This window comes from Juglans regia, chromosome 13 (assembly GCF_001411555.2).
Source record: "Juglans regia cultivar Chandler chromosome 13, Walnut 2.0, whole genome shotgun sequence".
Lineage (NCBI taxonomy): Eukaryota > Viridiplantae > Streptophyta > Magnoliopsida > Fagales > Juglandaceae > Juglans > Juglans regia.
The window spans coordinates 37,382,136-37,396,858 of NC_049913.1; the positions used below are offsets into that span (position 1 = coordinate 37,382,136).

Here is a 14,723-nt window from a genome sequence, read left to right on the forward strand (position 1 = left end):
TACAATAAAATAATTCACATACTCATATTGGAGGAACTTTAGTAAATATAATTAATATTACTTCAGATCATAATTAAGAGTACATGAGAGTTTAAATATATATTAATTAATCACTTCATCGTGTTAACATATATATAATTTTATATATGAATGCATGCAGCATGCAGCATGCATCATATATAGTAGTGATGATCAGCTGTTAATTAATGAAGCTTATGCTGACATTTTTTTTTTTCAATTTACAAGATCAGTATTTAAGGTTTTGTACATTCCAAATTATAATGCATTATTTCAAGACCAAATTAACACGAAAGGTCAAAACAAATTAGTTACTGTTTAGGAAGGAAATCATGAATGAGTAATGGTACATACAATCGTAGAATATGTAAGTACCGCACAATTCCTTTAAAAAAGAATAGAATATATTATTAAAACTTTCTTTGACCTTTCATCATCATGTTTTTCTTTCTGTTTTTAGATGATCCGACGTTTCAATTAGGATATTTTCTTAATTTAAAAATCATTTAAATGATCATTAATATCAAAGAATAGTTAATTAGGTGGAGATGATGAGTACTAGACATGCAGCCACAAAAGCCACGAATACATGAGCTGTGCAAAGTGGTTGGCCGAGGTGGAGCCCTTTTCCATAATGACTACTGCTATAAGGTTTCTGAAGTGGAACAACTCATGCATGAAAGAGTAATGTTCTCGTAGCTAGCGAGCGAGCTAGCTGGATTATTCTACCAACAATTCATTTATCTCTTTTGCATTTATTTTCACCAAATGATCATTGTATTTCAGGATCGATCTCAGGTAGGAACCCTACATGCTCAGGAGAAAAAAAAACACAGAGAGATAACAACCCACATATCACATGAAACAGGACCCATGCTGCATGCATATGAGTGTACTACTATTTCAGCAGAGAAAGAGATAGGCATGCAGCAAATTAATGCGCGCATATATATATATATATATATATATATAATAACCACAGAATATAATTAATTTTCAGAATCCAAATTTTTACCTGGTGCGAGTGAGTTTCATGTGTTGTCATGCATATATATCATTATCAGATCAAAGAATCGTGGAAAAGGATGCAGAAAATGCAAAAAATTCCTACTCACACTTGCTCAGGCCAGCTGCATGCGTGTATATATACGTATTACGTATATGTATGATGGGCGCGAGCTCTCATCTTTGAACTTCGTCTGTACTATAAAGCATTTTGGGCCTGTTGAATCATGAGCTCTCAAATTTGGACTGGCATATATATCAGTATTTTTCTTTTTTTATTGTTGTTAAATTGTGACACCAATAAATTTTAATGTTTTCCTCAAATCAAGTGAAAGAGAAAAATATATGAAGTAGGCTCTATTAAATTTATTGTACGTTATCTATATAAATATTTATGACAACATTAAATAAATAATAAATATTGTACGATTTACTTCATATATCTATCATTTCACAAAATTTTTTGGACAATCATTTTTGGGTACTCCTTGCAGTGCACTCTATTAATATAATTGATTACGTTATTTTTTTAATATAAAATAATTATTTTGATTAATTATATTAGTAGAGTACGTAAAAAATATGTAAAAATAATTGTATGTAACAGAACTCCTATCTTTATATCATTTAAGACTCTAATAAAAACTTGAAGAGATCTTGACCCCGCTTACTTGTTGTGCATGATGCTTGTTAATTAATTTTGAGATCATTTATACACTATATATATAATATATACTAGGTAGGATATCATGATTAATTAGTGTATCAACCTTTAGTGATGGTGTAATATTCTAGCTTTTTTCATGCATATTTCATATTTTAATGGCAAGGAAGATATCAAGGCTTTTTTTATAAAAAAAAAAAAAAAAGGAAAAAAAAGGAAAAAAAGAAAAAGAAAATGGATTACTGTCTTGATTTGAGTACTTTTTAATTTGATCTATTTATTGACTTTTTGAAGGCTTTTAATCACACGATCAATCGATCTCCTAATATTAATCCCTTACATTCGTTCCTCTTAGGAAAACGATATATAGCTCAGAAAGAATACACTATAAATTAGTCTCTATTTTTTCCTGTTTTTTAATGAATTATTTTTTCTATGAAAAATATAGTACTTAATTTCCCCCTGTCAAACTAAATAAATAATGTTTTACTCAATACGTCTTAAATTACCAAAATTACTATATTAACCTTTCAAACAATAAAAAACGTATAGATCATTAATTATACTATCAATATTCATGAATTACTACCGTGAGAAATAGGTAAAAATAAAGAGAAATTTTATTCACAGTATTGAATAGAGAACTGCGTGTATAGTCTTATTGATGAATGTAGTAAAAGGGAAAAAATTATTTTAAAAAAGATATTATTGTAATTTTTATTTATTTTTTAAACATAATTGTATGAGTTTGTATGTGCAGTCTCTATTTAAGGACTGTATATAAACTAACTCAAAAATAAAAGACTAAAAATCTTAAAGAGAGGGAGAGGCATACCACGTGATCATAAATACTTTTTCGAATTCTATGGACCGATCATTAATTATGGCAATTTAAAATGCAATATATACTTGCTTTAAACAATTATATTAATAAAATATATAAAAACATACATAAAAATGACTAGATTAATAGAACTCTAAATTCATTATTTGTTTTCTGTCTCATGTGTTTAATTTCTATAACTAAATGCCCAAAAAAGGACGTAGAAATTTCGAAAAGTTATACAAAATTAATAACAACATGACTGAAATATTAATAATACTGCACTTCTGAATAAAATAAAATAAAAAAAAAAGTAATACTGATCATGCAACTCAGTCTTTAAATACTGATCCTGCCAAACTACATGACATTATTAATATTCGTACCGAAAAAAGAATGAAAGACTTGCTTGACTGCCTGTTTGTGGTCCCTTCCCGCAATATCATTAATATTTATTATTATTATTATTATTATTATTTACGAATGAATCTGTGAGAGAAATTATATTAATTAATTAATTAATTTTTATTATTGTGAGTTTAATTTGTTAGGGGGTAGGGTTGGGGAGTGTGTTAGGGATCTCTCTGATTAAGGGTACACTATCCTATTCGACACGTCGCTTTTGCCTTTAGATGCCGTACCAGTCCAAATGGGAATCAACTTGACCATGAATTGCATTTATGAACTCTTATCTCTATTAGCTGTAATTTTCTAGCTTCTGATCTCTTCCATCTGGCATCTGCAACCCCAAAAGAAAAAAAGAAAGATCAAGATGATCATCATGACTGACTTAGCTATATATATATATATATATATATATATTTGATGATTTTGCATTTGCTAGAGTTAAGCTAATTTAGTGCATGCTTTTTGTGAAAATTTTGACCCTCCACATCGAATCGAGGAGTCCTTTAGTGTACAAACAAACCCACATCCCCATGCACAAAAGTGGCGAGATAGATAGATAGAGACAGACAGCACTTTCTCTTATATATTCTTCAAGTTTACAAATTCCATCAGGACTTTGTGGGGGGGCCAAAAACAGACACAAATTCAACTTTTATGTCTTTCTAATAATTTTATAATGAAAAGCAAATGTCTTCGATAATCGATTCTCACAATCAAAGTTAACCCAACTTTGAATTTCATCATTTCATTTTAGAAAAATTTTATACATCAATCATACTATTTATTTTTACACTCTATACCTATAATTTTTTTTATAAAATGTAGAGTAATAAATAATGACTAATAAAAAGAATTTCTCTTCATTTTATATTTGAATAAAACAAATATTATGTTTTTATTAAATTTCGTTTTCACACACTTGTATATGTAAACTTATTGAATTACGAGCGATTTCGTTATAACGCATATGAATTGAAATAGAAAAATTATTTTCATCAGTCACTATTCACTACTCCACACTCTACACTTTATGAGAAACATTTTACACCCTATAAAAAAAAACTGTCAGGCATTGGGTGTAAGGATGAATAGTAGTTGATGTATATCATTCTTCATTAAAATATGATGACTATATGTGATGTGTTTTTTAAAAGTGGATTAAAGGTATGGACATGTATGATTCCAAATATTTTTTTTTTGGTAAAAATTTGATACATAACATGAAACTATAAGGTGGTTTGATATTTTATATGATAATTTAATATGAGGTTAAATCTTTTATTTTTTTTGGGGGGAAAATAGTTGCATATTTGTCTTCGTAAGTTGTGTTGCATGAGATGTAATGAGGAACGGGTCGGGTGTTGATAAATGCGTAGGTACAAAGAGCATAAGTAATGTGGTAGTGCTTTGAAAGTATCAAGAAAAAGAGAGAGAGTGACTACAATTGTGTAGGTACAAAGCCTACAAAAAGCATTTCATTAGCCATCACTTCTTACTTTTTTTTAAAAGGCACCTCCTCCTCCGTATCTTAGGGGGAAAAGGAAGAAGAAGAAGAAGAAGATCTGATCAAAGAGAGGAAAAGCATCTCAAGTCATAAGTTAGCCAATCAAAAGATGAAAATGTAGTTAATTATTTGCATACAAGAATAATGAATGGCTTGGACATTCTCCATTTCTCTTCTCAAATTATTTAAATCATAACTATATATGACTTGGAATTATATCCATTTAAGTTGGCAAAACAATTATAAATTACTTGGAGTATCGTAAATTGCTTGGAATAAGATGATCAATTTAAAAAATTTTGAGATTTTGTAGTTGAAGTTTTATTTTTTTAAATAGAAATGGTTTGTCCTAAAGCTGAGAAACTTGTATTTAGCATAACTCTTTCACAAAATAAAAAGTTGAACAAAAAAATAAAAAGAATGTGATATCAATGTTGCGTCTTAAAATTTTTATAAAATAGAAAAAATTTATTTAGAAATCTTTTATTTAACACATCTAGTACACTGCTGATATGGAAGCTTTCAACACCGCTAAAAAATATTTGATTTTTTGATTTTTTTTTCAAATTATAATAGGCCATACTTTTAAGTGGTATGTGTATATGTTTAAAACCCTTTTAAGATATGTGTATATGTTCTTTTTTTATTAAAGTTGAATTAAAAACAAAAATGAGACTTCCACTTAAACAAGAAAGGGAAGTCCTAATCTTATCTATTGTCTACTCAAAAGGGAGAGAAGCTGGAAAACGAAAGGCGAAAGGAAAGATAAGAAGATGGAAGATGCTTGACAATTGGGAAAGTATCGGTATCAGAATATGGTGATTATGATTCCCGCAATTAGAGAAGCTAGCCAGGGGTAATTTAGTCTTCTTTAAAGTAATTTTTTTTGTCGATATATATATTTATGTAAATATAAATATCTTCAAATAAATCAGGGTTTGACCGTCGTGGTCCTTTTGTTGTTTGTGTTTGTTTTGGTGTCGCTCTGTTTCATTTATCATCGTCATCAGCATCAAAATCCCCATTGCCTTTTCGCCGCTGTTGCAGTGAGTGTCTCTCTCTCTCTCTCTGATGGCTGATGCACTGTGAGTCTTTCTCTTCACTTTTTTCCCACTGACCCAAGGGAAGAGATTATTACAAATTCAATATCTTTTATCTATTCATCGCAAAAAGTTCTCATCTTTATGCTTCTTTTTTATTTTTATTTTTTTATTTATCATTATATTCTTCTCCTTCTCCTTCTCCTTCTGATAACTCCCTCTCCCTCGTTATTCTAGCATTCCTCTCTCTCCCTCTGATCCGACGCCCACAATCGCCTTCTTCTCCAATCGTACGCCCAGGTCTTCCTCGTCAGCTTCTCTACGTAAGTAACGCCCCCAACCCTGTTGCCTTTTCTGCCCACCTTTTTTCTGTAGAATTCTCCTCTCCTCCTCCCTTTTTCTTCTTAATCATTTCTCCATTATCTCTCTCTCTCTCTCTCTCTCTCTCTCTCTTCATATATATATATACATACATATATACGTATAGATATATATTCAAACCTCGTATGTATATATATATGTATGTATACGTGTCGTTTTATATACTGACCGCTCCTTCGCCTTTATTTTCGAATCTGTATTCGTATTCGCTGTACGTAAATGCGTGTTGTTATATTCTCATTCATCAAGTTTTATTTTTCTTATTGCTATAAAAATCATTCATCAAGTTTGATTTCGAGGGCAGTAAGTTTTTTTTTTTTTTGTTTTAATTTTACTGGGACAATCTTTGAGTTGTGTTTTCTGCTTCCCTATATTTCTTTTGAATCAAATATTTGTTTCTGATCACATGCAATGATTCGATTCTTTGATTTATTCGATAAATGAATTTCGGCACTAATGTTGGATTTAGTTCTACTATTTTCTACATATTTTTATTATTTTTTACTTTTAATCCCAGAGATAACACAGTTCAAAATAGTTGCGCTTTCTTTTCCGAGTTTGAACAGTGTTTTACTCGATCAAAGTACCGACTACCGATGTCCTTATTCTTTTTTCGAGTTTAAACAGTCTTTTTTAATTTCAATGTTTTTTTTTTTTGTTTCCGTTGTTAATAACCAGGGCCAGTTTTTTGTTTTTGCTTTTTTTTAAATTTTCTGACAAATGCTGTCTTCGTATTGACACCAATCTTCTGGGTTCTTCGTATGTTTTAAGAGCATGTAATGTTTTCTATTCGGAGGTTACTGTAGCATAATTACATTATGGGCAATACTGTCAAGTTTATTAATTATACTGTTCATATATTGGTTTTTAACTTTCGAACCCTACCCCCACAATGTTTAACCTGAGGACAGATTGGAGCCAGCTAGAGGTTTATGTAGGTTTCCACCTATAATCAGGGTTTAATGACGATGTCTGAATTCTAATGTATACATGCGTGGCTAAATCACATAACAATCCGATTTTTATTGCTTTGAAATCTTGTCTGAAGGAGGCTATTAGAAGTTATATTTCACTGTCCATTTCAATTGGTTCCAAGACTCGGCCAAACTCTTTCTAAAATTTGGATCCGATAGGATCTATTGAAATGGGGGATTGGCTATTTGTTTTGATCCTGGAAGGAATTTATGTATCTTTTTTGGTGCAAAATCACCCTAAAGTTTGGATCTTTTATTGATTTATTTATATTTTACTGAAAGATTGCAGTTTGTAGTATCTCACTTCCATGTTTTAACAATATGGAGAATTGAATCGTAAATCATCTGGACTCTCTGGGTTTTTTATGGGTGACAAGATTTTAGTAGTTGAATGGTGTTCTGATATCCATGACAGCTGTATGGAGCATACCCTTTTATGTTGGGTTATCTGGGGTATTTTTGTGCCTCTCTAGATTTCTATATTCTTTCCTGGAAATATTCCAGAAATTCTCAACTTTAAATTGCTTTTACATTTCAAGTCTCTTTGATATAAAACATATGTTTCTCATTCAGTATCATGGGGATCGAATGTCTCCATGGTAATGATGGAATTACTATCATTATAATGGGGCCACAGAAAAGTTTGAGCTTTGGTCCAACTGATTGTGTTGCTTGTAGTTTTCAGATCAATAGGAACTTTTTCCATTTAAATTTTTTTTTGCTCATTATCTTTAATGGCTCCTTTTATGTCATTTAAGGTGATATATTTTGTACATAAAATTATAAATAATAGACTGTTGCCTGATGTCCAGGTAAAATTACACATGACTATGGATCTGGGGTGAATATTGTTAGTTATTTATTACATTGTAGAAATCTTAAGAATAAGGTTTTTAAATGCTGTACCTTTTCTATTAATGTAATTAATGCATAGTGCTCACGAATTTCTTTTAGGTATTTTTTTGAATCATTTATGTAATGAACTCCTAGTGAGCATTTTGATATTGTCGCGATAATGGAATTCTATTGCATGTTTGAATTGGGTAATTTGCCTTAACTTTAAAATGTCACTAGAGTATTGTTTAATGACATTTTTAAATTTTTGTAATATTATCTCTTATTTTTTATTTCTTAAATCAATATATATATATGTCACAGCAACTTTCATGGGAGTATTTGTATTATAATTTTTTTTATCATTATGATAGGACACTGCGTGGTAATCAGGCTTTTTATTTTTGTCTTTTTTTGGCTTCTATTGATTTTATTTTTTATTTTTCGGGGATGGCCATCAACTAAATACTATGGCCTCTTTAATAGATGAATATCATGTTTTACATTTTAATCTGATTTGGTGTTGAGGCAGACCTATAAACATCAATTATACTGATATCTGGTTTCTTGAATGCCTCACTTTTCTTGGAGTTATTTTTCTATGCTCACTTACATTTTTTGACATTATGTTTGTTTTCCATTAGCTTTAATGATCTTTTTTTTTTAATCAAGGACTGGCAAGTTTGGAAGTTAATATTGGCTCTAAATACCTGCTTACTTTTTGTTTTCTTTGGTTTGTAGGCAGTAAGCAAGTTACATCTGTTGTACATATGGGACCTAATGGGCATAGAAGAGTAGGGAGACAGGACCTTCATACCGAAGAAAATGGCGGTGCAAGTCTAATGTGTGCTAGTGAAGAATTTGATCCATGGACTGCATGGGCGTACAAGCCTCATACTGTGTCTTTGCTACTTATTGGTGCCTGTTTTCTTATGTGAGTGATAAGTAGGTTCTTATCTGATGATATGTTGAGTCACTAATCAAAATTTCGATTACTCATTTAGCAGTAAATTTTCCAGATCATTAATTATATTTTTCCATTTTATGATATTTTCCAACCTGGATACACTTTTCTTTCGTGCTTAATTTCTGATCTGGTGGTCCTGGATAAAGCTTTTGGTATCTTCTGGTTGTTGTGAATGTCCCTTTGTATCATGAGCCTGATTGCTGTACTGGGGTTAGTTGCCACTTGCCAATACCAGAGAAATGGCTTTTAATATATGTAGGTTAGTGTACTTATAAAAAAAAAATATATGTAGGTTAGTGTGATACATCTTGCTTCTCTGCTTGCAGTAACTTATCTAGTCATTAGTTTCATTTACTTTGGATATGCACCAATGCTTTAGGCGTCTCTAATAGAACAGGACTCACATGAATAAGTTTATGGATATAATTAACATGCTTTTTTTCTCAGCACAAGGGAAAGTCTTGGGGTTTTATTCTGTCTCAGCTTGTCTAATGCAATAGAGCTGAACATCCCTATTATTACAAATTGGACATTTTTATGCTCCACATGTACTTTTGCCAGGGAGAGAAGGAAGAAGGATATTCAAAACCTTGTTTGTGGGCTTCTTATAAACCAACATTGAATATTAATGATTTTATGTTGTCTAATGTTCCTACATACGGAGGGTTGGCTTTGATTAAAAGTAACATGCTTTTGGATGAGGTTATTTGTTGCTGCTGCACTTTCAACGCAACAATGGAATGTTTGTATCATATGTAACATCCTTGTTGCAGTACTTCATTAGATGGGGTTTAATCGCCATTGATATTGTTGTTTTTTTGGTTGGTTGCTTGATGTACAAACAGCTGGGCAAGTGGAGCCCTTGACCCTGAAGGTGGTGCAGGTGATCTTGTTACATCCGTGAAGAGGTTTGTGTCATATTTCTTGATCGAGTGAAGTTAATTTGAATTCTCTTCTTCAGCACTTAATAATTTTCTTATGGTTTTTTGTAGGGGTGTATGGGCTATGATTGCAGTTTTTCTTGCTTACTGCTTGCTGCAAGCCCCTTCCACGTAAGTTCAGACTTCATTATAAGAAATAATGTTCATTAATAAAAAAAACCTGTGACTTGATAGTGATAATCTTTATTGGGTTGGAGTGGTAGTTTGGAAATCAGCCCTATGCTGCTACGTTTTAAAATTATATTCTTTTACAGGGTCCTTATTAGGCCACATCCTGCAATTTGGCGTCTAGTACATGGAATGGCCGTTGTGTACCTTGTCGCCCTCACATTTTTGCTTTTTCAGGTTGATTTCTTTTCTGAAGCAACTAAAGTGTGTGCAAAACAAACCTGATTTTTCTGTGTGGATTTATACATTACATATTAAATTTATGGGGACCTTCTTGTTGCAAAATCATCTTATATGTGCTGCTTTCTATTGGTGTTGGGAAATTCTCAGTTATAAGCATCTTAAAAATACCTCACCACTTGATATGATCAATTTGATAAATTAAGCATGTCTTGATCAAACTTCACCTTCTCTTTTTCCAGAAGCGTGATGATGCTCGGCAATTTATGAAGTTTCTCCATCCTGATCTTGGCGTTGGTAATGCTAGTTCTTTGCAACCGTTAATTTTGATAGTAATTAAGAGGGATTTCTTCATCATTCAATTTGTGGTGCACATGATATATACAACTTCATTATGATGGAAAAGATCGTTAGTGGTTGTGTTGGGAAATTTAATTTTATTTGCATGACTTCATGCAGAACTTCCAGAAAGATCATATGGCACTGATTGCCGCATATATGTACCTGAGAATCCCACAAGCAGGTTTAACAATGTTTATGTATGATTTCTTCTGTCACTACCTTTTTACTTCAATTGATTCCACTGCATGTTATTCTGCTCTTGTCGTACATCAGTACAATATCAGGGTGCTGCACAATTCTTATTTTCTTTTGAATTCTTGTAGGGGACACTTTTTGATGAGTTTGTGCTAGCTCATATTATCGGATGGTGGGGTAAGGCAATATTGATCCGTAATCAGCCCCTTCTATGGGTGTTATCAATAGGATTTGAAATGATGGAGGTTGGTTCCTTTATTTAATACATGTCTCTTTTGCGGTTCCCATTTTCAGTTTGGATTTATTGTAGACTTATTTTTATGTGGTATTTTCAGCTTACATTCCGCCACATGTTACCAAACTTCAATGAGTGCTGGTGGGACAGTATAATTCTTGATATTTTGATCTGCAATTTGTTTGGTGAGAGTCTTTGATCTCCCATCTATATCTACTATAATTTTGGAAATATGAAACTTTGCTCATACGAAGTCATGTCATCCACTCCCCATTATGTTTTAAAAATAATTTATATCGTTAAATTAAGTGATTGAATGAAAAATAATATATCTAACTTTTAAGTAATTTTGATTCAAAGTTACTTATTGGAAAAAAGTAATTTTAATTTAAAGTTAGTTGAGTCTTTTAGTTTTCCTAGCATGTCTTCTTCTTATCTCAATTTAAGCATTTCAGAATCAATAGATCATAAAGGTTATAAAATTGTTGTGGAAGTTAAAGAGTCTATTATTAATTGTCATGATTACATTACATTTTTTTTTGTCATGATTACATTGACACACTCTATAAAGAGATCTAGATCCCTTTATAGAGATTTCTTATCACTAACATAGAAACAAATGAGTAAATAAAGAGAAGATTAATGTGCTAAACCAAATTTTGGAGATCAATGTGCTAACATTGACACTCCTTTAAAAGTTATATGAAAAAATGGTTCAAAGTATTCTAACTTAGTTACATATAGTTTTTTCATTTAATAAATTTAACTATTCTTGCATATCGCTAGGTCTACAACTAGTTTTTCTTGATTTATCTACCCTTATCATTGTTGACTGCAGTATATTACCTGGTTTATAATCGTTCTGGTCTGTGAACCTTTAAAGAATCAGATCTTTGATTGTGTGGCTATCAAGTCATTTTTCTTTTGTATTTACCTATAGTGTTTGCTTTATGAAGTATTTTTCCATTTATGAACAGTAAGAATTTTTGGGATGCTCGGGATGCCCTTAATGGCAGATTGTTATCTAGTTATCCAAGGGAGAAAAAGTTTTTAGCGGAAAAGTGGGGTCAAGCAGTTCTTTTTGATATCTTGATGGATATGTACACCTTTTAAGGAACTGGTAGGAGCTTGGCAAATATCTAATGCATTGAGAATTTTAGGACCATGATTATAACCTTATATAATGTGATGTATCAACCCTGTGGGACTGGACTCTTTGTGTTATATTCCTTTTTTTCTTTCCTGCCCATTTTTTTTTTTTTCTTGTTGACGAGTGAAATATAGCAGTCAGCATTCTTCCTACCCATTTCTAGTTAAGCTCACCTTCTGAAATGTAGATCATAACATTTTAATTTATTCATTTTATTGCGTTACTTTTAATGCCATGGCTTTCATTTTAAGCTTACCTATTATTTGAGCCAAAAATGCTATATAGTGGAGCACAAGCCACAAACATGGAGCATTTTATTAGTGCAGATCTTAAAGTTATTTGATATTCTGGTGTTTTAATCTGTATTCATAGGACTGACTTGGAATGATCTTAAAATGAAGATTTGTTAAATTTCCAGGGGTAGTATTTTACCTGTGGATATTTATCTCGAACCCATACACATATTACATCTATTAATTTTCTGGGACCTGGGACTCTCCCAAATGTTTGGTTTATACTTAGTTGGAATTTACCCTGATTGATTTGGTGGTTTCTGTGCTTGTTTGATGATTTCTTGCCTTTTATTTTACACATCAGTCATCTGTTTGAAACTTTTCTTTTTTTGATAAGTTCGTATGTGTGAAACTTATTTATCTTCTTCAGCTTTTGATAAACCTTATATGACACAGTTAGAAATTGGAGCTACAGAAAAAATAAAAATAAAAAATAAAAACTTTGGGTCACCAGTTTTTATCAATCAATTTGCTGTTATAAAATTTAAGTATGGTGGTATCGTAAAGCAGGATTGTCATTTGTTGCTTCTGCCAATTTAGCTTATGGAATGCGATTATTGCAGCTAGTCTTTCTATTTTAGCAACTAATGGTTTATTATATTTAATGTTTCTTTTATATCTAGATTGGTATTTTCAGATTGGTTGAAGTCTTTGTGACAAGTTCTGTTTGTTTTACTTTGCAGGCATCTGGGCAGGGATGCACACTGTCAGGTACTTTGATGGAAAAACATACAACTGGGTTGGTCTAAGCCGTCAGCCTAATATTGTTGGAAGAGTATGTTTAAATGTCATGTTCATCTATCTTCTCTTGTTTACTAATTATTATTTATAGGCATTAGTTTTCCTTTCCTTATGGAAAGATTCTAATCAGACATTGAGTATTTGTATATTAATTTCTGGAGAACGATGGAACTGATTCTGGTATTTGTTGTTACACATTTAGATCTTCCTTGTTCTAAGGTAGAATATTTTCTTGTTTTTGTTTTTAAATGTGTCCTTTTACATTTTTTTTCCAGTTCAAGCGAACATTGGAACAGTTCACCCCAGCACAGTGGGACAAAGATGAGTGGCACCCCCTGCTTGGTCCATGGCGGTTCATTCAAGTTGTCAGTCTTTGCGTTGTGTTTTTGACAGTAGAGCTGAACACATTCTTTTTGAAGTTTTGTCTTTGGATTCCTCCACGGAACCCTGTGATTGTGTATAGGTTGATATTGTGGTGGCTAATTGCAATACCAACAATTCGCGAGTACAATTCGTACCTTCAAGACCGGTACTTTCTTTTTCTGCCAAGTATTTTCACATGAACAACAATGCTACATTTCTTAAGAATATCTGCACTACTAGGAAAGAATTTGCATTTAGTCCTGCTTAATTACCATGTGAATTTTCCAGCAAACCAGTGAAGAAAGTTGGAGCATTTTGTTGGCTTTCACTTGCTATCTGCATTGTTGAGCTTCTCATTTGCATCAAGTTTGGTCATGGTATGTTAGTCTATATTAATCAAATCATCATGAAACCTTTCCAAGTTTTACGCCGTATATTGTTCACTAGTGAAGTTTTTTATTGACACTAGCAAATTTATTTGCTTCTTGATTTTAATGACCCTTTTCTTGACTCTACCAGGATTATATCCTAATCCAATGCCTTTGTGGTTGGTCATTTTCTGGATGTCCGTTGCAGTGGCCCTCTTAATATTCCTCCTTGCTTGGTCTTGGCAACTGCATCAGAGTTTTGGTAGAAAGAGGCGATGATTTTAGCTATTGCGATACATCATTCTTTGATTCCTTCCTTTCCCTGAGGGTATCCATCAATTGCTGTAAATACCCAACACCGTTATAAACTGTAAATGCTATATTCTCTTAGGTTAGTGGATCAGTCTCTTGAGCATATAGAGATTATTCTTACAGTGTAGGTTGTGGGAAATGCTTGTAATCTAAGGCTTGTGAGTTACTGTTTAGTTTGGTTTGCCGCTGTTGTAGTACAGTTTTCTTGAGCCTTTTTGGACCTCCCCGTTTTTGGTGTTGTAGTACAGTTTTTTTTTATGTGATTAACCTCAAATTTTAATCCATGCAGAGAATTTTTGTCATTTGCAGTTGATCAATTATGTAGCAAAAAGTGAGTGTACTGCCTAGACAACATTAATAATCTATTCGAGTGGTTTCTCTCTCAGCAAAACCTCTCTCCCTCACTCACTCGTAAATTGAAAGAGAGAAGTAAAATAAAAGGAAGGGAGCTGACTAGAGGGCCCCCGGAAGGAGGCCATAATATCAAATAAAATCATTTTTCCTTAAGTTCCCATTAATTAGTATTTCTTTCTGATGACACTCAAGTTTTGAGTCAGAGAGATTGCATAACGTGTTTCACTCTAGTGTTTCTGTTGAATGGCTGGGATTCAAGCCAGCTGAAAATGGTCTGATTCGAGATTTCTTATCCTTTTTTTTTGGGATATATGAACAAAAGATCTCCAGAAAATACTGAAAATATATTTATATCTGTGAATTATGTAACTGAATTACTTTGAAAAAAGTGAATAAAATATGAAATTTACGTGAAAAAAATAATAATTTTTTAATAATAGATCACACTATTTTTTAAAACGAT

The 14,723-nt window shown here is 32.0% G+C and overlaps 1 protein-coding gene across 5 annotated transcripts; it reads left to right on the forward strand.

The window, feature by feature from the left end:
- The first annotated feature begins 5,390 nt into the window (after positions 1-5,390).
- On the forward strand, positions 5,391-14,208 carry LOC109007794 (CDP-diacylglycerol--serine O-phosphatidyltransferase 1-like). 5 transcript variants are annotated; one of them, XM_018987663.2, is made up of 14 exons: positions 5,395-5,468; positions 5,700-5,785; positions 8,393-8,585; positions 9,464-9,526; positions 9,611-9,670; positions 9,814-9,904; positions 10,150-10,204; positions 10,367-10,446; positions 10,573-10,689; positions 10,780-10,864; positions 12,806-12,897; positions 13,139-13,392; positions 13,515-13,603; positions 13,746-14,208. In XM_018987663.2, exons 3-14 carry the CDS (start codon positions 8,422-8,424, stop codon positions 13,871-13,873), a joined length of 1,278 nt encoding a protein of 425 aa, XP_018843208.1. In that variant the 5' UTR covers positions 5,395-5,468; positions 5,700-5,785; positions 8,393-8,421; the 3' UTR covers positions 13,874-14,208. The 5 variants fall into 5 exon arrangements, with proteins under 5 accessions (XP_018843213.1, XP_018843208.1, XP_018843184.1 ...); XM_018987639.2 differs by having other exon boundaries at positions 5,410-5,507; XM_018987668.2 differs by lacking the exon at positions 5,700-5,785 and having other exon boundaries at positions 5,391-5,468.
- The last annotated feature ends 515 nt before the right edge of the window (positions 14,209-14,723 follow it).